This window comes from Neomonachus schauinslandi, chromosome 1 (genome assembly GCF_002201575.2).
Source record: "Neomonachus schauinslandi chromosome 1, ASM220157v2, whole genome shotgun sequence".
Classification (NCBI taxonomy): domain Eukaryota; kingdom Metazoa; phylum Chordata; class Mammalia; order Carnivora; family Phocidae; genus Neomonachus; species Neomonachus schauinslandi.
In genome coordinates, this window is record NC_058403.1 from 68,783,497 (window position 1) to 68,807,232 (window position 23,736).

At 37.2% G+C, this 23,736-nt stretch overlaps 1 protein-coding gene across 1 annotated transcript in view; it reads right to left on the bottom strand.

Annotated features, from left to right (window-relative positions):
- The window catches only part of SNX4 (sorting nexin 4), a 72,257-nt gene that overhangs the window by 39,886 nt on the left and 8,635 nt on the right, over positions 1–23,736 (bottom strand). Inside the window, exons 2-6 of the mRNA XM_021692318.1 lie at positions 16,508–16,629; positions 10,412–10,547; positions 10,185–10,334; positions 9,666–9,713; positions 3,431–3,486 (exon numbers count right to left, since the gene is read on the bottom strand). Of these exons, the coding sequence (XP_021547993.1) occupies positions 3,431–3,486; positions 9,666–9,713; positions 10,185–10,334; positions 10,412–10,547; positions 16,508–16,629 (512 nt within the window). The remainder of the gene's footprint in view (positions 1–3,430; positions 3,487–9,665; positions 9,714–10,184; positions 10,335–10,411; positions 10,548–16,507; positions 16,630–23,736) is intronic.

Below are 23,736 nucleotides of genomic sequence, written 5' to 3' on the forward strand. Positions count from 1 at the left end.
CCTCAAAGAGTTGGCACTCCTTGGGGTCCAATCCTGGGTCCTCAGCCATCTTAATAATCAATCTTTCAATCGAAACACTCTATGTGACTTATCATTCACAAAGCTTCACAATTATAATGTACATGCTACTGAATTCCAAATTTCCACCTCCTGCCCAAATCTCTCTCCTAATAAACACCAGATCTATAACACCAACTGACTAGCAGACATTTCTACTTGCTTCCATACCCAAAGCTCAACTTACCTTCCCCTATCCCTCCCAAATCTCTCTTCCCTGTATTCCCTAGCACTCTAAAGAATGAAACCTGGGTGCCACCTGTATTTTCTGCCCCCCTCTTTCACCCCCATTCATTCTACTAATCTCTTGGTCTACCTCCTAAATATTGCCCAAATATTGTCTAAATATTGCCACATAAAAGTAGAAGACTCGAGGTCCATCTCCAAACTGCTCTTTAACAGTCTAGTTTGAAGAAACATATCTTATTTTATTTATTTATTTATTTTTAGTAATCTCTACACGGAACATGGGGCTCGAACTCACGACCACAAGATCAAGAGTCACATGCTCTTCCAACTGAGCCAGCCAGGCACCCCAGTTTGAAGAAACATAAACATGCGTAAAGCTAGTATCATTTTGGTAATCCCTCTAAAACAATCTTTCTGGTTTTCTACATTTTAAGAAAGGACAGAATAAAAGTATCTTAATGATGTAAACTATTTTAGTAATGGTATGAATAATAATTATATATTGGGCCAGCTAGACCCAGTGTATAAAATATATATAATATATGACATAGCTAGAACAGAGATTCTGTACATGAAGAATCTGTTTAAACAATGAATGATATAGGGGTGCCTGACTGGCTCAGTCGGAGGAGCATGTGACTCTTGACCTTGGGGTCATGAGATCGAATCCCATGTTTGGTGTAGAGATTACTTTAAAATAAATAAATAAATAAATCTTTAAAAAAAAAAAACCAATGAATGACATAGACAATCCTCTTATCTAGAACTTAAGGCAAATAAATTCTATTACTAATTATACATTAATTATACACTTCATAAGAACAGAAGCAAGAAACTGCTTGGTTATGTTATTGGTCATATCAAATTTAAAATTCTATAATAATATGGATATTAAATAAAATTTTACAATCCAGGAACCTGGTTAGGCCAGAAAAGGGAAGACAACATTCAATTGATAAAATTTTTCATTAAACTGAAAAACATTCAATTGAACATATATTAAAATATTAATTTAAAAACAGTCTCATCTACATGCTCCTCGAATGTACATCCACCAAAGTCATAAAGCTAGCTAGCCTACTAGGTTTCTCAAAGCTTTTTTTGGAGGGTGACTTAAAATTTTAGTTCTTTACCTAGAGAACATCTCTTATATACCATGCATGTCATTATAGCCTTTATAATGAAACCTCAGTAAAACCTTAAATGCATATTACTAAGTGAAAAACACCAATCTGAGAAGGCTACATACTGTCTATGACATTCTAGAAAAGGCAAAACTATGGAGATCACTGGTTGCCAGGGCTGGGAGGGAGGGATAAATAGGCAGACCACAAAGGATTTTTAGAACAGTGAAAATACTTGGGGTTTTTTGTTGTTTATTTTTATTTATTTTTTTAATTTTAAGTAGGCTCCATGCCCAAAGTGGGGCTTGAACTCATGACCCCGAGATTAAGAGTCATGTGCTCTACAGACTGAGCCAACCAGGCGCCCCAGGACAGTGAAAATATTTTGTATGATACTATCATGATGAATACGTGTCATTATAAATTCGTCAAAACCCATACAATATGCAACACCAAGAGAGAACCCTGATGTAGTATCTTTGGGTGATAATAGTGTGGTCAATATACGTTAATCAATTGTAACAAATGTACCATTCTGGTGGGGGATGTTAATAGTGGGGGTGACTGTGCATGTGTGGGGGCAGAGGGTATATATGGGACCTCTGTGCTATCCATTCCATTTTTCTGTAAAACTAAAACTCCTCTCAAAAGTCTATTAAGGGGCACCTGGGTGGCTCAGTTGGTTAAGCATCTGTCTTCGGCTTGGGTCATGATCTCAGGGTCCTGGGATCAAGTCCCACATCAGGCTCCCTGCTCAGCACGGAGTCTGCTTCTCCCTCGCCCTCTCCCTCTGCCCCTACCCCTGCTCATGCTCTTGCTCTCTCAAATAAATAAATAAAATATTTTTTAAATAAATAAATAAGGCTGGGGCGCCTGGGTGGCTCAGTCAGTTAAGCGGCTGCCTCAGGCTCAGGTCATGATCCCAGGGTCCTGGGATCGAGCCCCGCATCGGGCTCCCTGCTCAGCGGAGAGCCTGCTTCTCCCTCTCCCTCTGCCTGCCGTTCTGCCTACTTGTGCTCTCTATCTCTCTGTTAAATAAATAAATTAAAATCTTTTAAGAAAAAAAATTAAATAAATAAATAAATAAATAAGACTATTAAAAAGAAAACCCTCAATGGTTACCATCACAATTTCCTGATCACCAAAATTTTAAATATTTATTTATATTTTATATTCAAAATTTATTATTAAAAATCAAAGGCATTATGCTAATGTGTTATGATTTATAAAGTCAGGCATAATACGTTATCAAACTATGCAAACCTGGCATTTGGTAAGAATTTACACCACATAGAAATTAATGCTGAAGGCTTAACTAGAGAAATTCTAACGCATCTCATGAGCTTCGAAGGCAAAAATGGAAAAGCCTCATCTGCCTGAGCACCTTCCTATTTGAAAAATTTAGCTGAATCAAAAGCCAGGTAACGGTCCATATAATGAAAAACCTGAATTATCCACCCAATTCAGAGAATGAGTAAAACCAAAATATTAAGAAATGCCTAGGTCCCAGTCTAAGGAAATTTTTTTCTGAATGCACAGGCTTCCTTTATTATAGAAATGGTCTCACAAACACCAAACTGATATTAATGAAGTAAGTGTCATATAAATACATCTCCATGAAATTATTATACTAGTACGCATTTATCAAGTTTTCTTGGCATACAAAGTAGTTTATTATTAAATATATACACAATATATAATAATCTTAACTTGAGATTTATACATATTTGACAAGCAAAGTCATATAAGAAAAATGATTTCATATGAAATTAAAAATTACTTCTCTTATTTTTCTGATTATCTCCAACAACATTTTAATAAATACTTCTAGGAAAAAGCAGTGGTTTAATTTTCTAAAACTTCAGTTACTTGCAACCTTAAACCCAATTAAGTTACCATATCTCAAAATCAGTTTTAACTGTAAGAGGATTTCACTAAACGTGAATTACTATTTAAAATAGTTAGCAAATAAAGTGCATACATTCAGAAATGAAAAATTTAATAAATTGATAGGCACCATTCAAAACAACATTGTAACTGTTATTAAAACAAAACCTTACTTGTCTGGGTTTTTCACTCTGAATGTTGCATTAAGCGCTTTTAACCTGGAGTCTGCCTGGAAAAAATAATTTGTTCACTTAATACAATTACATTTCAGGGTATAAATCCAAACAGTTTTACTTTCCCTTTAGATTTAAGATGCTCAAGTACAGTTTTCTTCATATCATTTGTGTCAAACACATAAACATATCTAAAAAAAAAAGAAAGCTTAATTATTTTTGAAAACACTACAAAAACAATGTTTTAATAAATTAAACTGAATACATGGCATTCAATGGTACCAAAGTAAAACAATTATAAACATCAACACACTAATAGATATATATACATAGCTCTGCATTATCACAAGTCAGAATAGGTCATGGGAAAAAAGTAGTTTACCTTTCTCTAAATCAAGAAAAACAATGATAAACTAAATAAAACGACCGCTCTGAAGCATATGCATTACTGCATATGCAGGTGGTTCCCAGATGGAATCCAAACCAAATGTACACTGTTTTTTTCACTGTCATGATCAGTATTTTTAAAAAGTATGGAAATACCTGTACTAAATACTACACACTAAAGTAAACGAAATGACATTAAATTAGTTTCTATCTAGCTGACAGAAAATGTTACAACTTTTTAACTACCTTTTTTTTTAACTTTTTAACTATTTTTACTCATTCTAAATAATTGCTCTCAAAGGAGGAACAGAGGGATCAGCACTGAACAATAATTGAATTCTATAAAATTTATACTTCAATATATCCAAATCCTATCCTAAGTTCTCACAAAAACAAAAAACAAAAAAAACAAAAACGAAACAAAACACTGAATTATTTCTGACCAGGCACAGAAACTACAGAGTTCATAAAAGGTGGCTAAATCATGGGCGCCTGGGTGGCTCAGTTGGTTAAGCGCCTGCCTTCGGCTCAGGTCATGATCCTCGAGTCCCAGGATCGAGTCCCGCATCGGGCTCCCTGCTCAGTGGGGAGTCTACTTCTCCCTCTGACCCTCCCCCTCTCATGTGCTCTCTCTCTCTCTCTCATTCTCTCTCTCAAATAAATAAATAAAATCTTTAAAAAAAAAAAGGTGGCTAAATCAGGAATTAATTTTATAATGTAGTTTGAAACTTGCAATCAGCTTGAAAATTGTACATTACTCCAATTTCCAACCCATAATTACATATACTCCCAAATTAACAAAACAAGACAAAACAATCCTGGGGCTCCCCAAATTACTTGGCTAAGAAAATAAAAACAAATGCAACAAATATGTTACTCCACAAACTCAGGTTCTTAGAACTTCAGACCACAAGAAATTCAAAAAGCTATCAAGAACATCTATAGAAACTTAATTTATCACTGATTTCTGGGGATCCTCTTATTTCTAGAATCAGTATTTCACCAATTCTTGACCTTTCTCACTTCTCAGGGGCAAACAAGCTAGTGCACATGAAAGTCCTTACATATAAACATACCTATGAATTTAAGGCATATATTACTCCCTTATGTTCTTTTAATTAATTAAAATAACTAAACACCAAAGTGTTAAAGACTCTATATTCACATACAAACATGATTCTTTAAATGAGGATGAAATTACATAAAAACTATGAGTAAAGAAGGATATTTTCATTTGTACCTTTTCTGGAATCTCAAATTCTTAACAACGCCCATTTATTTTTTACTTTTAATATCAACAATTTACCAATTTAAAAGTCATATAAAATGTTAAACATTGGGGCGCCTGGGTGGCTCAGTCGTTGGGCATCTGCCTTCAGCTCAGGTCATGATCCCAGGGTCCTGGGATCAAGCCCCACGTCGGGCTCCCTGCTCTGTGGGAAGCCTGCTTCTCCCTCTCCCACTCCCCCTGCTTGTGTTCCCTCTCTCGCTATCTCTCTCTCTGTCAAATAAATAAATAGAATCTTTAAAAAAAAAAAAAAGTTAAACATTACCATCTTAACCTTTGCTTACCCAATATCCGGTCAAGTCAGGTCCATCAGAACACCCAATTCACCATGCTCACCATTTCATGAGATTCCATAAACAGAAAAGTTGCCTAAAATGTCCCCAAAGCCAGATCTCAAAAAAAGCACCTGGACTATTCCAAACCTGACAGTTTACCAACCCTCTTTCAGATTCCCCATCAAATATCTAAAGAAGACCCTTGACCCATCACTGTTTCATAGCACCTTCTTTCATCTCCTTGAAAACAGCACAACTTGACATCATTACTTGTTCCCTTGTGCCTTGGCTGTCCACTAGAATATAAGAGCCATAAAAAGGCACAATGCACATGGTGCCCCTGGGAGCTGCACATCGGTGGCTCTGGCAATACTTTCATCTCCTTTGTTCTCTGCTGTACCCCCAGTGCCTCACAAAGCTTGGCACAAGACAAACGTGCGTAAGGAAAAATAACCCCAACTATTCTCTAGCCCCAACTTACCACCTTACTTCCCATGTTCTCCTTTAGTCCCCACTTCCTCCTCTTTCCCAGCTCTTATTCCATATTTTACTTTCCTTGTCCTGATCTTGTCTTCCCTTGGTTATTTCATCTTCTGATTCTTCTCTTCCCCCAAATGTTGCCTAGTAAACCACCACCCAGCTTGGGCCTCTCTCTAATGTTCCTCTTCTCTGGTTCCCAGCCCGATTCCACTGCAGGCTTCCTATTCCTGTCTCAGCTCTAATGTTATCTCTTCAACCATGTGACTCAATTTACCCAGGACAGTCCTGGTTTATGCTTGTTGTCCTAGACTCATTATTAATAGCGCCCCTTTTTACTCTTGAAAGTGTCCCCATTTGGACAATAAGTTTTATGGTCACCTGTCTCAAAATAATCTCTGGACAAAAAATCTCTGCTGTCATACTCTTTTAACAAAGATGACATACCTATTTTCAAGTATCTTATTTAAATGTTAATTTAATGTCTCCAACTACTAAAATATAAGCTCCATAAGAACATGGGAGTTTATGAAGATTTTCAGCTCATGCACTACTGTCTCCATAGCACCTAAAAGAGCACCTGATACTCTGTAGGCACCCGGCATTTGGAATCACAATGGCTCTCTCCGCATTTCTGTGTAATACACAGATTAGCAGAGATTTTAAAAGTCCAGACTGGGGACACGAGCAGTCTACTCCAAGCAACAAACAGGGTTCTGGATTCCTCTGAGTTAGCGTAAATTCATTTAAGGTTTGGGTATATGGATGATACTTTCATGTAAGGAATTGAGTTAATGGGAGTTAAAACAGTATTACTTTATACTAAAGTAACTAGTTGATATGTTCATTACTCTAGATAAACTCTTTGCTCTTTCACTAAATTGGTTAACAGGAATATTTATATAAATATTAAAGACAAAAAATGCCAATATAAAGCAGTGATGAAAAGCGTTGTTGCTCATGTTTATATTAAGTAGAGCACTGATAAAAAAGAAACTAGATTTTTGGGGCGCCTGGGCGGCACCTGGGTGGCTCAGTCAGTTAAGTGTCGGACTCTTGGTTTTGACTCAGGTCATCATCTCAGGGTCCTAAGACTGAGCCCCACATCGGACTCCACACTCAGCATGGAGTCTGCTTGAGATTCTCTCCCTTTCCCTCTGCCCCACTCCTGCTCTCTCTCTCTCAAATAAATAAATAAAATCTTAAAAAAAAAAGAAACTAGATTTGTATAATTATCTTGCTGGGTATAATAATTACTCTAAAAAGACTCAAGAAAATATTAATCTAGTAGGCCAAAACTATATATTAAATTAAACAAACATGTGAAAAAAGGAAAATCAGGGGCGGCTGGGTGGCTCAGTCAGTTAAGTGTCTGTCTTTGGCTCAGGTCATGGTCTCAGGGTCCTGGGATTAAGCCCCATGTCGGGCTTCCTATTCCACAGGGAGTCTGCTTTTCCTTCTCCCTCTGCCCCTCTCCTCTGCTCTCTCTCTCTCAAATAAATAAAATCTTAAAAAAAAAAAAAAGGAAAATTAAAGTAAGCTGACATTTCAATTTGAGGGTGACAATCCAAAAGCCAAAGGCCAAAGTCAAATATTCTTTTTTTTTCTTAAGTAGGCTCCACACCCAGCACAGAGCCCAATGCAGGGCCTGAACCTGAACCTACAACCCTAAGATGAAGACCTGAGCTGAGATCCAGAATTGGCCACCCAAGTGCCCCCCAATGTCAAATATCCTTATAAAATATAGTATTTTAAAAATATAAATATTTGGCCTGATTCAGAACAATCTCATTTTCACAGAAATAGTTTCCAATACTTCCTTTACCAACCATTTTTATATACAATTTATAACCAAAAAGAGAGGTAATATGGGATGGTAACATGTATGTACATGAACCTTACATACATGCATGTGTGCGTGTACATATGTGCAAGGTGATCTAAAAGATTCCATTTCACTGATGAAAGGACTTAAAACAAGAACCAGCCACAACAAAATAAGGAATACAGTAGGACACGAGGATTTCCAAACTCTCTTTATACATCTTATTTCTGTTCTATTTCATTAGGAGTCTGACTTTTCAAATTATTAATACTGCGCATTAAGTATTACCTTTCAAAGACCTTAGAAAAGTGAAACTGAGGTTTTACCATAAGGCAACCCAAATATGAAACATTTTAACTCTTAAATAGCACCTATATGCAAGATTCAATCCACTCAGTAAACAGCAGAGTCTATACAGATGAAGAAACTCGAGAGGTCTCTCAAGGTCACCAAAGTCATGGCCAAATACTGGGTTCAAGGACAAAGAACTGTGAACTAGTTACTAAACTAATGACTAAATCTATGACTGTTACATAAAGAGAAGTCATCAAAACAATTAAGTTTTACTTTTCTCTTTTCCTTAATATTAGCTCCTAACATCTTACACTAGTTCTCAGAAAACCTATCAAAATAAAAACATTTTTAAAAGTTTTTAGTTATTTCAAATCCAACTCTAAATTAAAATTCCAATATTCTGAGTACCATAAAGTAATGAATTATAGCCAACAAAATTCTAATTTTTTCATGCAACTGGTCAATAAAATTTTTATATATGAGTATCAGCTTATGACAGAATTAGATGCTTGATTATATTTTCCATGCAGAAACAAATTTTTCTCTTCTGAGTTTTTTTGTGCTAAATTTCAAATCCCTAAGTGTCAATACATAAATCTCTAGGGGGTGTTTTCAAAACTACTGTAAAGACATTCCATTCTTGTTGTCTAGACCTATTAAACTTTTGTTACTTAATTATCATATCAATTGCTCATCAATTTATATATCCTATCATTTTACATTACATTTTTCTACTTACCTGTTCAGTATACACAAGAGAGAAAAACTTTCAAAAATTTGCCAACAACCTGTGTTTACGTTACTTTTGGGGCCAACAGGGAGAGCAGATAGGAGTTAGGGTGGCCATCACACCATACCTTGCTTTTCAATTTTTAGATAACAGTTTCACTCCCAAACACAAATTATAATGACTAAATTTGAAAAGCTATATCACTAATAGACACTAATTGAAAATGACTCATATGTCCACTCAAAGCTGACCACCATGTCCCAGTAGACAGAAGAAGCATGACACATAGCTCATCTTTTAGTCTGCTATGATTGGGAACGCCAAGCTCAATTCAGAAGTGTCTTTCATGGGGCGCCTGGGTGGCTCAGTCGTTAAGCGTCTGCCTTCGGCTCAGGTCATGATCCCAGGGTCCTGGGTTCGAGCCCCACATCGGGCTCCCTGCTCCACGGGAAGCCTGCTTCTCCCTCCCCCACTCCCCCTGCTTGTGTTCCCTCTCGCTGTGTCTCTCTCTGTCAAATAAATAAATAAATATTAAAAAAAAAAAAAAGAAGTGTCTTTCATATCTCATAAAAAAATGAGTAAGTATGTGGGCAAGAATGTGAGTGGCAGTGGTAAAGGCAGAGGGGGTTTAAAAAAAAGATGCAAAGTATATGCGCATATTCCAGGAAAAATCTATAGCTTATGTCTAAATTACTGCTTCAAAATGTTCTTTCCCTACAGAATGAAATTCATAAATATGCCCACTCTAGTCTCATTAGTAACTAAAATAAGGGAAATCCAAAGTGAATTCAGAGTGTTTCTTTGAAAACCTTACCAATGGTATTAGCAATGATATTTGCAAGCGAGGTCTATTTCCAACATTCATTCATTCAATAAATACCAAGTATCCACTAAATGCATGGCACTGTGCTAGGAATTGTAAAGGAACCTGTCAAATTATTTCATAAAGATATTCTTACCTTCAGTTGAAACCCAGTTTCATTCACGGTCTCCTTCCAGTTACCTTCCTAAAAATTAAAGTTAATTTTAGAAATCATTGCAAAATAAAACAACCTATAAGGAATACTCCAAATTAAATAAATTACATATCTATTATTCTGTTATTCTTTCAGGGAAGATGGGAGAAAGGTTAAAAAAAAAAGAATTCATTTCAAAATTAAGCATACAATCCAGATTCCAAAAGATTACCAAAAGACAGACCCAAGATTTTATAGATCTGGGCTTCAAAAAATTAAGACTAACTTTGATATCATTTAAGTGATGCCAGAAAGTACTGTCTTTAGTATCTTTAAGTATAAAAATGTTAGCTGAGTGATGTAACCCAATATTTTTGAAAATCAAAACAAACTGAAAAACACAATTAAATGCATATATAGTAACAAAGCTGCTGCAAAGAGATACTTAAGCATAAGCATTCTACAGTTTAAAAGAAAAAAAATCAAATGAATTTTTAAGACTAATAAATAAGAGAAAAATACCTGTGTTAAAAACGAATAGAAGATTTTGTCTCTACAAAGGATGGGATGTGAGGCAACTCTCAAGAGAAAGTTTTCTAAGCCAATCCGTCGTCTTTCCACAAAATCCGGGTCCATGTTGTCAGCAGAAAGTTTATGCCAAACAAATTCTGCCTAGGTGAACAAAACAATCATGAAGAATAGTCTCAATGCTCAATACTTCTGAACTACACTGCTGTTTCATTTCTTACCCTTTTTTCTGGTAGAGGTGGCACAACAATATGTGGATAGTAAACTAAAAGGTAGTTTCTCAACAATTCAAATTCACTATACCGCCTCCATAGTGAGTCTGTTAGGACACTTTGACCATCAGTATGTTCAACTGACCTGAAAAGGAACAGAATAAGATCTCCAGTACTTTTTTAAAAATACAGATACATACACACACCCACCATTAAAATTTGTTAATTCCAGGGGCGCCTGGGTGGTTCAGTCGTTAAGCGTCTGCCTTCGGCTCAGGTCATGATCCCAGGGTCCTGGGATCGAGCCCCACATAGGGCTCCCTGCTCTGCGGGAAGCCTGCTTCTCCCTCTCCCACTCCCCCTGCTTGTGTTCCCTCTCTCGCTGTGTCTCTCTCTGTCAAATAAATAAATAAAATCATTTTTTAAAAAAATTTAACTCCATTTACTAAATGCTTATGAACCAAGCACTCAGTAAAGAACTTTCCGTGTATTATTTTTTTTAATCCTCCTAACCACCCTGTGAAGCAGGGATTATTATGCCCATTGTGCAGATGAGGAAGCAGCTACCCCTCCTACATTCACAAAGCTCTCTGGATAAAGCACTCAAACCTCTCTGATTCCAAAGCCCTCACTCCTAATCACTTTTCCTTCTGTTACAGAAAACCTATTTGAACTCCAGAGAAATAATCATTTTAGGCACATTCTAAAAACCTCAATGTATAATAATTCAGTTAATGTATAATAATTGATTTTACAATACAGTAAAATCTGGCTCAGCTACTGTTCCATTAAACAAAAAGTATTTTTAACTATACTTCAGCCACAATGAGACACCACCATTCATGCCAAACACCAAGACACTGCAAAGACCTGGATTAAAAGCTATAAAGGAAGCAGATGCATCCACGTACCAGGACATTTCCTCAAAGGCAAAATGTTAACTCTGAAAGGGTAGGGGAAAAAAGATGTAAATTCATTTCTAGTCTTATCTTTACCATAAAGAGCTGCAGGCTATATCATATAAAAGTTCAACTTACAGTTGGGGGAAAGTTTGGCTAAAACCACACCAAGGATATTTGAAGTTATTTTGACTACTTAAGATTTCTACTAGCATAATCATTCTTTTTTTTTTTTTTTAAAGATTTTATTTATTTATTTGACAGAGAGATAGAGCCAGAGAGCACAAGTGGAGAGAATGGCAGAGGGAGAGGGAGAAGCAGGCTCCCCACTTGAGCAGGGAGCCCGATGCGGGGCTCGATCCCAGGACCCTGGGATCATGACCCGAGCAGAAGGCAGACACCCAACCATCTGAGCCACCCGGGCGCCCCCTAGCATAATCATTCTTAAAAGGCATCAATCGGTCCCTAAACATTATCGGGACCTTCCTACTTTCTAATTGGTTGATTGACAATAGCTTTCAAGCCCTCCAAGAAATGCACATATCACCACAATGTGCATTTGCACCCTAGGGCATAAAGGCCCAGAAGCTAAATCAGTCTTGGAATAAAGTAGTCTTAAGAAAGTATATACATCATGCCATGCTTAGCACAATAGATGCTCAGTGTTTTTATCATTTATGTATTAGGTTTGCCACTAAATTTACTCATTGCCTATCAGTTAAAAAGAAACAAAACATGAAATTCAAACTGTACAAATGGCTCCCATGGCAAAAACATAAATTATCAAATCAGAATTCATTTTAAAGAGTTAACCCAAACATTAGCTGTGACTAATACTATTCCAATTCAGATTCTCAAACTTTAGCTCAAAAAATATCTGGATTAATATCAAGTTTCAAATTATTCAAAATCATTACCAACAGAACCCACATCTTGCTAATAATCAGATTGATATAGATTAATATAGCCTATAAGAAGTACACCTACAAAGCTGTTAGAAGACCTGCTTAAGTTTTTGGTTTTTTTTTTTTCTTAAAGGCGATTTAAGGCAAAGTCTAGCCATTGGAGCTGACTAAACACATAGAGGATATTTACATTGGACCCTAAAACTAACACATTTATCCAATCATTCGCCAAATATTTAATAGCATATAACTAGTTTTACATGCAACATTTAATGCTCATAATAGACTGTATCATTAGCCCCATTTTACAAATCAGAAGACTTAAGTAATGACATCACACTTCTCCCAAACCATCAAGGCATTCTTACCTACTCTAAAAGAGGCATATTCTTATCTACTTTAAAAGGTTTCATATTCTATGAACAAAAAAACAAAAATCTCAGGAGAAATTAAAAACCAGTGACTTCGGGCGCCTGGGTGGCTCAGTTGTTAAGTGTCTGCCTTCGGCTCGGGTCATGATCCCAGGGTCCTGCAATCAAGCCCCGTGTGGGGCTCCCTGCTTAGCAGGGAGTCTGCTTCTCCCTCTGCCTCTCCCCCACCCCCCCAACTTGTGCTCTTTCTCTCTCCCTTGCAAATGTATAAATAAAAATCTTCAAAAACCTTTGACTTAAAAAAAAAAATGTCAGACCATATCATTCCTTTGCCCAAAGTCCTCCAATACTTTCCCTCAAAAAAAAAAACAAAAAACAAAAAACCTGCAGCTTAGCAAATTCCTCAAGTGATTCCTATTACTTTAAAGTTTAGGAATCACTGTCTTAATTTAGAATTACATGAAAAATATTGTGGAAGATAAATAAATATACATTTATAATGAAATACAATTGTGGGGGCACCTGGGTGACTCAGTCAGTTAAGTGTCTGCCTTTGGCTCAAGTTATGATCTTGGGGTCCTGGGATCAAGCCCCATGTCAGGCTCCCTGCTCAGTGGGGAGTCTGCTTCTCCCTGACCTTCAGCCCCTGCCCCAGCTCATGCTCTAATAAATAAAATCTTTAAAAAAAATAATGAAATATAATTGTGAAAGTCAACCCAATAATCATTTTGTGTACCACACATTTACTGATGATCCACTTATTTATTCAGAATATAGCTACATTACTCAAGTATGGTCACTCCTAACTCCCAGGTATAAATTATGATGTTCTATTCAGTTCAAAAGCAAAAGTAAACAACTATAAATTATTCTAATTATTCAAATCAAGATTCTCTTCCAGCAGTAAAAGTAATCAACAGCAAATTTCACTGCTCATTTGGGTGATAAAATATTCACATACTAAAAATGAAAATATCCTTTTTAGTTTTATATTAAAGAACTTGCAGCACGGTAAGCTATAGTTAATAATACTCTACTGCATATTTGAAAGTTGCTAAGAGAGTAAATCTTAAAAGTTCTCATTATAAGAAAAGAATTTTGTAACTGTGTGGTGACAGATGCTAGTTAATTAGACTTGTGATCACTTGGAGCACCTGGGTGGCTCAGTTGGTTAAGCAACTGCCTTCCGCTCAGGTCATGATCCCAGGGTCCTGGGATCGAGCTCCGCATCTGGCTCCTTGCTCCTCGGGGAGCCTGCTTCTCCCTCTCCTTCTGCCTGCCACTCCCCCTGCTTGTGCTCTCTCTCTGTCAAATAAATAAATTAATTAAAAAAAAAAAGACTTGTGATCACTTTACAATCTGTATAAATACTGCAAGGTAATGCTGTGTATCTGAAACTATTATGATGTTATATGTCAATTATACCTCATAGAAAAAAAAACAGGGGGACGCCTGGGTGGCTCAGTCGGTTGAGCGTCTGCTCAGGTCATGATCCCAGGGTCCTGGGATCGAGTCCTGCATCGGGCTCCCTGCTCTGCAGGGAGCCTGCTTCTCCCTCTGCCTCTGTCTCTCTCTCTGTCTCTCATGAATAAATAAATAAAATCTTTAAAAAAAAAAAAACAGAAAAAAATAATTTACTTAGAAAGCTAAAGTTAACACTAATCTCTAAAGTATGATTTTTTTTTTAAGTAGCTAATTTAACTTAAAAAAAGAGGGGTGCCTTGGTGGCTCAGTTGTTAAGTGTCTGCCTTCGGCTCGGGTCATGATCCTAGGGTCCTGGGATCAGGCCCCACATTAGGCTCCCTGCTCAGTGGGAGGCCTGCTTCTCCCTCTCCCACTCCCCCTGCTTGTGGTTCTTGCTCTCGCTCTCTCTCTCTGTCAAATAAATAAATAAAATCTTAAAAAAAAACCAAACAAACAGGAAAAAAACCCTCTACTGGGACCATATTTTTTTTAATCACTTTAAAAATCTCTGTGAGGGGCGCCTGGGTGGCTCAGTTGGTTAAGCGACTGCCTTCGGCTCAGGTCATGATCCTGGAGTCCCGGGATCAAGTCCCGCATCGGGCTCCCTGCTCAGCAGGGAGTCTGCTTCTCCCTCTGACCCTCCTCCCTCTCATGCTCTCTGTCTCTCATTGTCTCTCTCGCAAATAAATAAAATCTTAAAAAAAAAAAAAAAAATCTCTGTGAGGGGGGTGGGGGGATGGGTTAGCCTAGTGATAGGTATTAAAGAGGGCACATATTGAATGGAGCACTGGGTGTTATATGCAAACAATGAATCATGGAACACTACATCAAAATAAACAAACAAACAAACAATCTGAAAACCAAAAAAACAATCTCTGTGAGGGGGGTCTGGCTGGCTCAGTCAGCAGAGCATGTGACTCTTGATCTCAAGGTTGTGAGTAAAGCCCCATACTGGGTGAAGGGCCTACTTAATAAAAAATAATACATTTTTTAAAAATCTCTGTGATACACATATGTAGATACATATGTCACAAAATGACCTAATTCTGGTGGGGGGATGGATTAAACAGGTGATTAAGGAGTGCACTTGTCATGATGAGCACAGGGTGATGTATGGAACTGCTGACTTACTACACTGTACACCTGAAACTAATATAACACTATATGTTAAGTAACAGGAATTAAAATAAAAACTTAAAAAAAAAATACAAAAAACCCAAAATGACCTAATTTTTAAAAGACTGACTTTACCTCCCTCTATTCCTAAAGTTCCTATTGTACATAAATTTTCTCTCGTTTTGGGAAGATTCCTTTTTTTTTCTTTTTGGTAGAGGAAGGAAAATTATACTTACAAAGAGAACTTTCAGAATTGCCTGTAGATAAACAACATTTTCCAAGATTTTAACTTTTATTTTGGGTAGAAACACAGACCTGGAGAAAGCCTTGAAAAGTCACAGGGTGCAGCCTTAAGACAAGCTCAGTGACTTTGGTAAACCTATGAAAATTCAGGGTTTAAAATTTTTTTTCCTTAAAAATGTATTCACATTAAAACATGGTTATAACTACCAACTAGATCTGGTAGTTCTATTTATTGTATTTTACTGGCTATCAAAAAATCTCATGTCTTTAACTCAAAGCATTTCTGCTCAGTCTCGCAGAGAGTAAAGAACTAGTTGGTAGACAGCCTTTATATAAACTGTTTATAACTGGTGAAATAGAGTCTCGCCTTGCCTTTCTCTAGTCAAAACAGTCTAATTCCTTTAACTTTTTCCTTATGAGGTAAAAGACAATTTTTCTGATGAGTTTTAATTTCTTACTCCATGATTTACTCTTTCCAATTTTATCCCAGTCTAAAGTTCTAGTCTCAATTCTTTCCTGTGAAAGAAAGGATTTAGACTGGCATCCTCTCCTCCTATACTTCCCTGCTAACCATCTTACTACCTAAGTCCACTTCATACACACCTGGGAATCGATCTCCTTTCCCAAAATCGCATAGGGATTATTATACCTAACTCCAAAATCTCCACCAAAGCATTTGTCAAGTAACATTTCAGATCCCAAAAGTATTCCACTAACCTTCTACTTCCAACACAAGTGCATTAAAATATAGCTACCAAGAGTACTACAGTAAAAGACACACCTGTTTATCTGTTAAAAAGTAAAGAAACAGGGGCGCCTGGGTGGCTCAGTCGGTTGGGCATCTGACTCTTGATTTTGGCTCAGGTCATGATCTCAGGGTTGAGACTGAGCCCCATGTTGGGCTCCACGCTGAGTGTGGAGCCTGCTTGGGATTCTCTCTCTCCTCCCCTGCCCCTCCCCACTCACACATGCGCACACTCTCTCTCTCTAAAAAAAAAAAACCCAATACCTAAAAAGACAATGACTTGCAAACAATTCCATTAAGCAACATAACTTGCATCAACAGCTACCAGACAAAGCTTTTTCTATCTAATTCTCATCGCCCACCTTGTTTCAATGAGGTAAGCAGTATATGTTTCTTGCATGTTCATGGCATTTCTTCCAGTTCGCTTTTCTGCTTCTGAAACACTAATTTCGATCTTCTTCAACCAAAAATTATTTTCAGTCATCTGGACAAAAACAAATGGAAGAAGAATGACAACAACAAAACTTTTAAGACAGTATTAAAAAAAAAGAGCTATTTTTATCCATTGTTAGTACCTATTACAAGCAAATTTCTTCTATTCCTTGAGTTGTTGGGGGTTGCTAAATGACAGCAGCAAATGAAATACGTCTCATCAGCAGCATTTTGTAGCACATCAAACTCTTCCAAAAGCTATTTTAACATGTATCACACATTATTAAAACATAGACGTTTTGTGTAAGTGACCAAGAATAAATCAATATAAAATGCCTAAGAAAACAATCTAAAAGCATGTTATACAAAGATGGATAATCCTCAATATTAAAATCTAATTTTTGGTTTTAACAAAGTCAAATCTCAGTCTCTCAAAAAGAAAATACTATACATATGCCAAAAGGCAAGATTTTCAGCAGATAGGTTAAATTAAAAGAAAAAAAAGGAGTCGTCGTCTTATATTCAACTTTATTTTTATTTATTTTTTTTATTATATCCAACTTGAAATTTGCCTAAACGCTTTGGCAGTGGTTAACAGGCTCCACTTGTGAGACAGCAGCAAGGTTTAGGAGCAGACTCCTTTCTGCTCCTGCTAAAACATCCCCAGGTCTATGCTAAAAAAAACACACCACTGGTGGTTCAAAGGCTGTATGTGTGGAAAGTGTGCCATTAAAAATACCAAAGTAACTCAAAGTCTAAAAGAGGAAGACAAAGTGAGACCATGTGATAACTGCTGTGCTTTGGGTTTTTTCCCCTTGCTCTGTCTCAAAGTTCAGAGGTGGGTTTTAATTAAAAATACTGCACTACATTATAACTGAGGGCAGTTTGTGAAGAAAGGTGTGAAAAACTGACAGGAATGGAGCCATTTTAAAAGGGAGCCAAGTAACCACTGCAGAGAAACTGCCTTATCCGTTTCTGATCGGACCAGACCAAAACCTTTGGACTAGGCAAAACAGCAAATGTTTTAAGTAACTGCTTGAGAAGTCAGCAGGAGAACAAACAACCTGCCCACAAGTCCACAGGTTATGGACTTTCTGAAGACAGAATCTATAGTAAAACAACGTATAACTAAGGGTTTAGCCTTTTTTTCTCTTAACTCATGTACCTGCTCCGCCCCTTCTTTTTCCTTATAAAAACCCCTTACTTTCACCCTAGAAGCAGGATTCTATTTGGGTTTCTACTGAATTTGTATTCCCCAAATTGCAGTTCTTTAATGCCAAATACACTTGTTTGCCTCTCACTGTGGCCCTTTGTTTTCAGGTTAACAAGAGACAGAAGTAGAAAGATGAATGCACCAAGAAATAAAAGAAAAAACTACAGTAAAACCCACTGGTGATGATGTATACAGAAAATTAGGGATGCCTGGGTGGCTCAGTCGGTTAAGCATCTGCCTTCGGCTCAGGCCATGATCCCAGAGTGCTGTGATCGAGTCCCGCATCAGACTCCCTACAGGGAGCCTGCTTCTCCTTCTTCCGGCTGCTCCCCGCCCCCGCTTGTGCTTGCTCGCTCTCTCTCTCTCAAATAAATACATTTTTAAAAAAATCTTAAAAAAAAAAGAAAATTAAACCTGTGTGCTATGAGGACAGAAAAAGCTATGTGGTATGGCAAAAAATTAAATGATGAATAAATTTAGGAAGTGCCCCCAAAATGCTGAAGAAAAACTGAGAAGATAAAAATGCTAAAAGATGATAAAAAGGCAGAGAACTAAGAAGCTAACCCAAAGGAATAAAATTATTAGTCAACAAAAACAGAAATCACTCAGTTGTCAAATAAGACATTTTTATCAAGTATTAAGTTGTATGTTTAGCTACTGAGAGAAAAAATAAGGAAATACTCCAACCAAAAGTAAGTTCAAGAAATTACATAGGGTATTACGCTGAGCGAAATAAGTCAATCAGAGAAAGACATGTATCATATGATCTCACTGATATGAGGAATTCTTTTTTTTTTTTTTAAAGATTTTATTTATTCACTTGAGACACAGAGATACAGAGAGAGAGAGAGAGAGCATGAGCAGTGGGAGAGGCAGAGGGAGAGGAAGAAGCAGACTCCCCAGTGAGTCAGGAGCCCGATGAGGGACTCGATCCCAGGACCCTGGGATCATGACCTGAGCCGAAGGCAGACGCTTAACCATCTGAGCCACCCAGGCGCCCCATGATATGAGGAATTCTTAATCTCAGGAAACAAACTGAGGGTTGCTGGAGTGGTGGGGGGGTGGGAGGTATGGGGTGGCTGGGTGATAGACACTGGGGAGGTTATGTGCTATGGTGAGCACTGTGAATTGTGTAAGACGGATCAATCACAGACCTGTACCTCTGCAACAAATCATACATTATATGTTAAAAAAAAGAAGATAGTAGGAAGGGAAAAGTGAAGGGGGGGAAATCGGAGGGGGAGACGAACCATGAGAGACTATGGACTCTGAGAAACAAACTGAGGGTTCTAGAGGGGAGGCGGGTGGGGGGATGGGTTAGCCTGGTGATGGGTATTTAAGAGGGCACGTATTGAATGGAGCACTAGGTATTATACGCAAACAATGAATCATGGAACACTACAGAAAAAACTAATGATGTAACGTATGGTGATTAACATAACATAATAAAATTTTAAAAAAGGAAAAAAAAAAGAAATTACATAAGCACAAACCACCCAACATCAGGATTATGAAACCCTCATTGGTTGAGATACATATATATATATATATATATATATATAATTCCTAATTTGGGCCCATAGTCAAACACTTTGATTTATCCAGTGAAAAATACCTCCAATACTGGAAACATATGACTAGTAAAACAAATTAGCTCCCCAGTCAAAAAGATAATGCATCTGAGTCATGAATTTACCCTCATACCATCCAATTACACAGAAGGAAAAAATAAATAAAAGAATAAAATCAGCTACCATAAAAACTAAAGAATGAAAACAGGAACAGAACAATAACACCAGAAGGACTTGGAAAATGATATAAAATTGCTTATCCTCTCAGTAAAACACAAAGAGTGCCAAGAATAACTCAACTGGAAGCACAACTGTGAAAAGGATACATCGAACAAACTAGAGATGGACTGACTTGACTGGAAGATGAGCCCAGGGACATGTTTCAAAGAGAGACAAGATAGTTTAGATGTATTCAAAGCCAACTTCTCATCAGAGTAAAGAATATCATTAAAGAGTGATGCTGTACTCAAACCCAAAGGAATAACATCCCGAATGTAGATGTTTGATGTGTGAATCACTACTTTCTACCTGACTTAAGACTAACTCCCTTAGACTAAATAAATGTAGAAGATAGACATATTTAAAAGGCTAATGAAATTATTTCCAACTCAAAAAATGAAAATGAATATAATGTTTCAAGTTTCAAAAATGTTGCAAACCACTAAGAAACAGTAAAAGCATAAAAGCAGATAAAAGTGATAAAAGGAACAATAAGAAACTATTAACTCAATAAATATGTCCTGGGTATCTACCTTGCCAGTCATTAGGGATGGAAAGAGAGATGACACATGGTGCCTAAAAAAAAAAAAAGAAACATGGTGCCTGACACTTCAGGAGTTCACTGCTTGCATGAAGAATTCTCAGCCTGCATACTGACGTTCTTTAAGACTAAAAACAAAATGAAAGCTAACCTTAATATAACTTTTAGGATTACAGATGAAAAGAGTTAGTGTTTATGGCATTTGACTTATTTAGTTAATCTTATTTAAATCACATACTAAAGAAAATATTTTACATTTATTGTTATACTGAAAATTATAGGAAAAAGATAAAACAGGCCAACAACAATAACAACAACAACAACAGGCCAATTAAGATGAACGCGGAGCTAACTGGAAAAGAAACAATGCAAAGAAAGAAAAATAAAATATATTTGGGCAGTAAAACTGACATTGCAAGAATTTAAATCAGTAAGAACATGAGATAGTTGCAAAGCTTCTGCAGAAGGCTGAGGAAAAAAAGACCAAAAAAGGGTAAAAATGATGAAATATGATCTTAAAAAACCGAAAGAACCAACATTTAAACAATGTTAGTCCTCAAAGAAGAAATTAGAAGAAACAGAACTAATAACTATCTGTATAATTTAAAAGAAAAAGAAATAAGCAAACAAATCTTTCCTGGACTGGAAAAAAGTTCTAAGCCTTCAAACTAAAAGGCATGTGGTCTATGTATAATGAACTGGAAAATTTTAACATCCCAACAAGATTAAGGCAGGAAAATAAGAACTAAGACCCCTACAAAAGAATAAATATCAAATCTGCCTTAGACTCCACAATAAATTCCAAATGACAAAGGAGCATTATGCATAGGGCATGCTTAAAAATATTTAAACATATTAACATACTGTCCCTTCAAAAATACTTAGACCCAGCACAATTTTTTACAGAAACTGATAAACTACTCCTAAATTTTATATGGAAATATGGCCTAGAATAGCCAAAAGGATTTTGAACAAGCTGTAGGATCCAGTTTCAAAACTTACTAAAAAGTGAAAGTAATCAAGAAAGTGTTGTATTGGGAGAAGGAAGAAAGATCAATGGAAGAGAACTGAGAATCCAGGGATAAACCCTTACATTTAAGGTCAACTGATTTTTTTTTTTTTTTTAAGGTCAAGTGATTTTAAAAAACACACCAAGGCAAGTCTTTTCAACATATGGTGCTGAAACCACTAAATGTTCACACCCCCCCCCCCAAAAAAGATTCAGACCCTTTACTCACACCACAGACAGAAATTAACTCAAAATGGCCTAGATATAGAGCTAAGACTGAAATTTCTAGAAAAAAACATAGGAGAAAAATCTTTGTGATCTTAGGATATGCAAAGAGTTCTTAGATATAATACCAAAAGCACAATCCATAAAAGAGAAAAGTGGTATACCAGGCCTCATCAAAATTAAAACCTTTTAGGGCGCCTGGGTGGCTCAGATGGTTGAGCGTCTGCCTTCGGCTCAGGTCATGATCCCAGGGTCCTGGGATGGAGTCCCACATTGGGCTCCCGGCTCAGCGGAGAGCCTGCTTCTCCCTCTGACCCTCTCCCCTCTCATGCTGTTTCTCTCTCGCTCGCTCTCTAAAAAATAAATTAAAAAAATCTTGGAAAAAAAAAAAATTAAAACCTTTTACTATTCAAAAGACACCATAAAAAGAGGGGCGCCTGGGTGGCTCAGTCGTTAAGCATCTGCCTTCGGCTCAGGTCATGATCCCAGGGTCCTGGGATTGAGCCCCACATCGGGCTCCCTGCTCCGTGGGGAAGTCTGTTTCTCCCTCTCCTACTCCCCCTGCTTGGTGTTCCCTCTCTCGCTATGTCTCTCTCTGTCAAATAAATAAATAAAATCTTTAAAAAAAAAAAAAAAAGAGAGAGGCACCTGGGGCTCCTGGGTGGCTCAGTCGGTTAAACATGACTTCAGCTCAGGTCATGATCTCGGGGTTCTGGGACTGAATTGGGCTCCCCGCTCAGCAGGAATTTGGGGGGATGACAGGAATGTTCTAAAACTGGATTGTGGTGATGGTTGCATAACTCTGTAATTTTACTAAAAATTATTGAATTAGATTGAATTTTATGATATATAAATTATACCTTAATAAAGTTGTTTATGGGGGCACCTGGGTGGCTCAGTCGGTTAAGCGGCTGCCTTCGGCTCAGGTCATGATCCCAGGGTACTGGGATCGAGCCCCGCATCGGGTTCCCTGCTCGGCAGAGAGCCTGCTTCTCCCTCTCCCTCTGTCTACCGCTCTGCCTACTTGTGCTATCTCTGTTAATAAAAATCTTAAAAAAAAAATAAAGTTGTTTATGCCAACAAATTAGACAATATGGAAGAAATGGATGCATTCCTAGAGATGTATAAACTACGAAAACTGAACCAGGAAGAACTTGGAAAACCTGAACAGACCCATAACAAGCAAGGAAATTGAAGCAATAATCAAATATCTCCCAACAAACAAGAGCCCAGGGCCAGATGGCTTCCCAGGAGAATTCTACCAAATATTTAAAGAAGAATTAATACCTATTCTGAAACTGTTCCAAAAAATAGAAATGGAAGGAAAACTTCCAAACTCATTTTATGAGGCCAAAGACTCCACCTAAAAGGAGAATTAGAGACCAATATCCCTGATGAACATGGATGCAAAAATTCTCACCAAAATACTAGCCAATAGGATCCAACAGTACATTAAAAGGATTATTCACCATGACCAAGTGGGATTTATTCCTGGGCTGCAAGGTTGGTTCAACATCTGCAAATCAATCAGTGAAACTCTCCATTAATAAAAGAAAGGACAAGAACCATATGATCCTCTCAATAGATGCAGAAAAAGCATTTGACAAAGTACAGCATCCTTTCTTGATTAAAACTCTTCACAGTGTAGGGATACCTCAATATCATAAAAGCCATCTATGAAAAACCCACAGAGAATATCATTCTCAATGGGGAAAAACTGAGATCTTTTCCCCCTAAGATCAGGAATACAGAAGGAATGTCCACCATCTCCAATGCTGTTCAATACAGTACTAGAAGTCCTAACCAGGGCAATCAGACAACAAAAGGCATCAGAAATGGCAAAGAAGTCAAACTCTCACTCTTTGCAGATGATATGATACTTTATGTGGAAAACCCAAAAGACTCCACTCCAAAACTGCTAGAACTCATATAGGAATTCAGTAAAGTGGCAGGATATAAAAATCGATGCACAGAAATCAGCTGCATTTCTATACACCAAAAATGAGACAGAAGAAAGAGAAATTAAGAAGTCAATCCCATTTACAACTGCACCCAAAACCATTAGATACCTAGGAACAAACCTAACCAAAGAGGCAAAGAATCCATACTCAGAAAACTATAGAAGACTCATGAATGAAATTGAGGAAGACACAAAGAAATGGAAAAATGTTCCATGCTCATGGATTGGAAGAACAAATACTGTGAAAATGTCTATGCTACCTAGAGCAATCTACACATTTAATGCAATCCCTATCAAAATACCATCAACTTTTTTCAAAGAAATGGAACAAATAATCTTAAAATTTGTATGGAACCAGAAAAGACCCCAAATAGCCAGAGGAATGTTGAAAAGGAAAACCAAAGCTGGTGACATCACAATC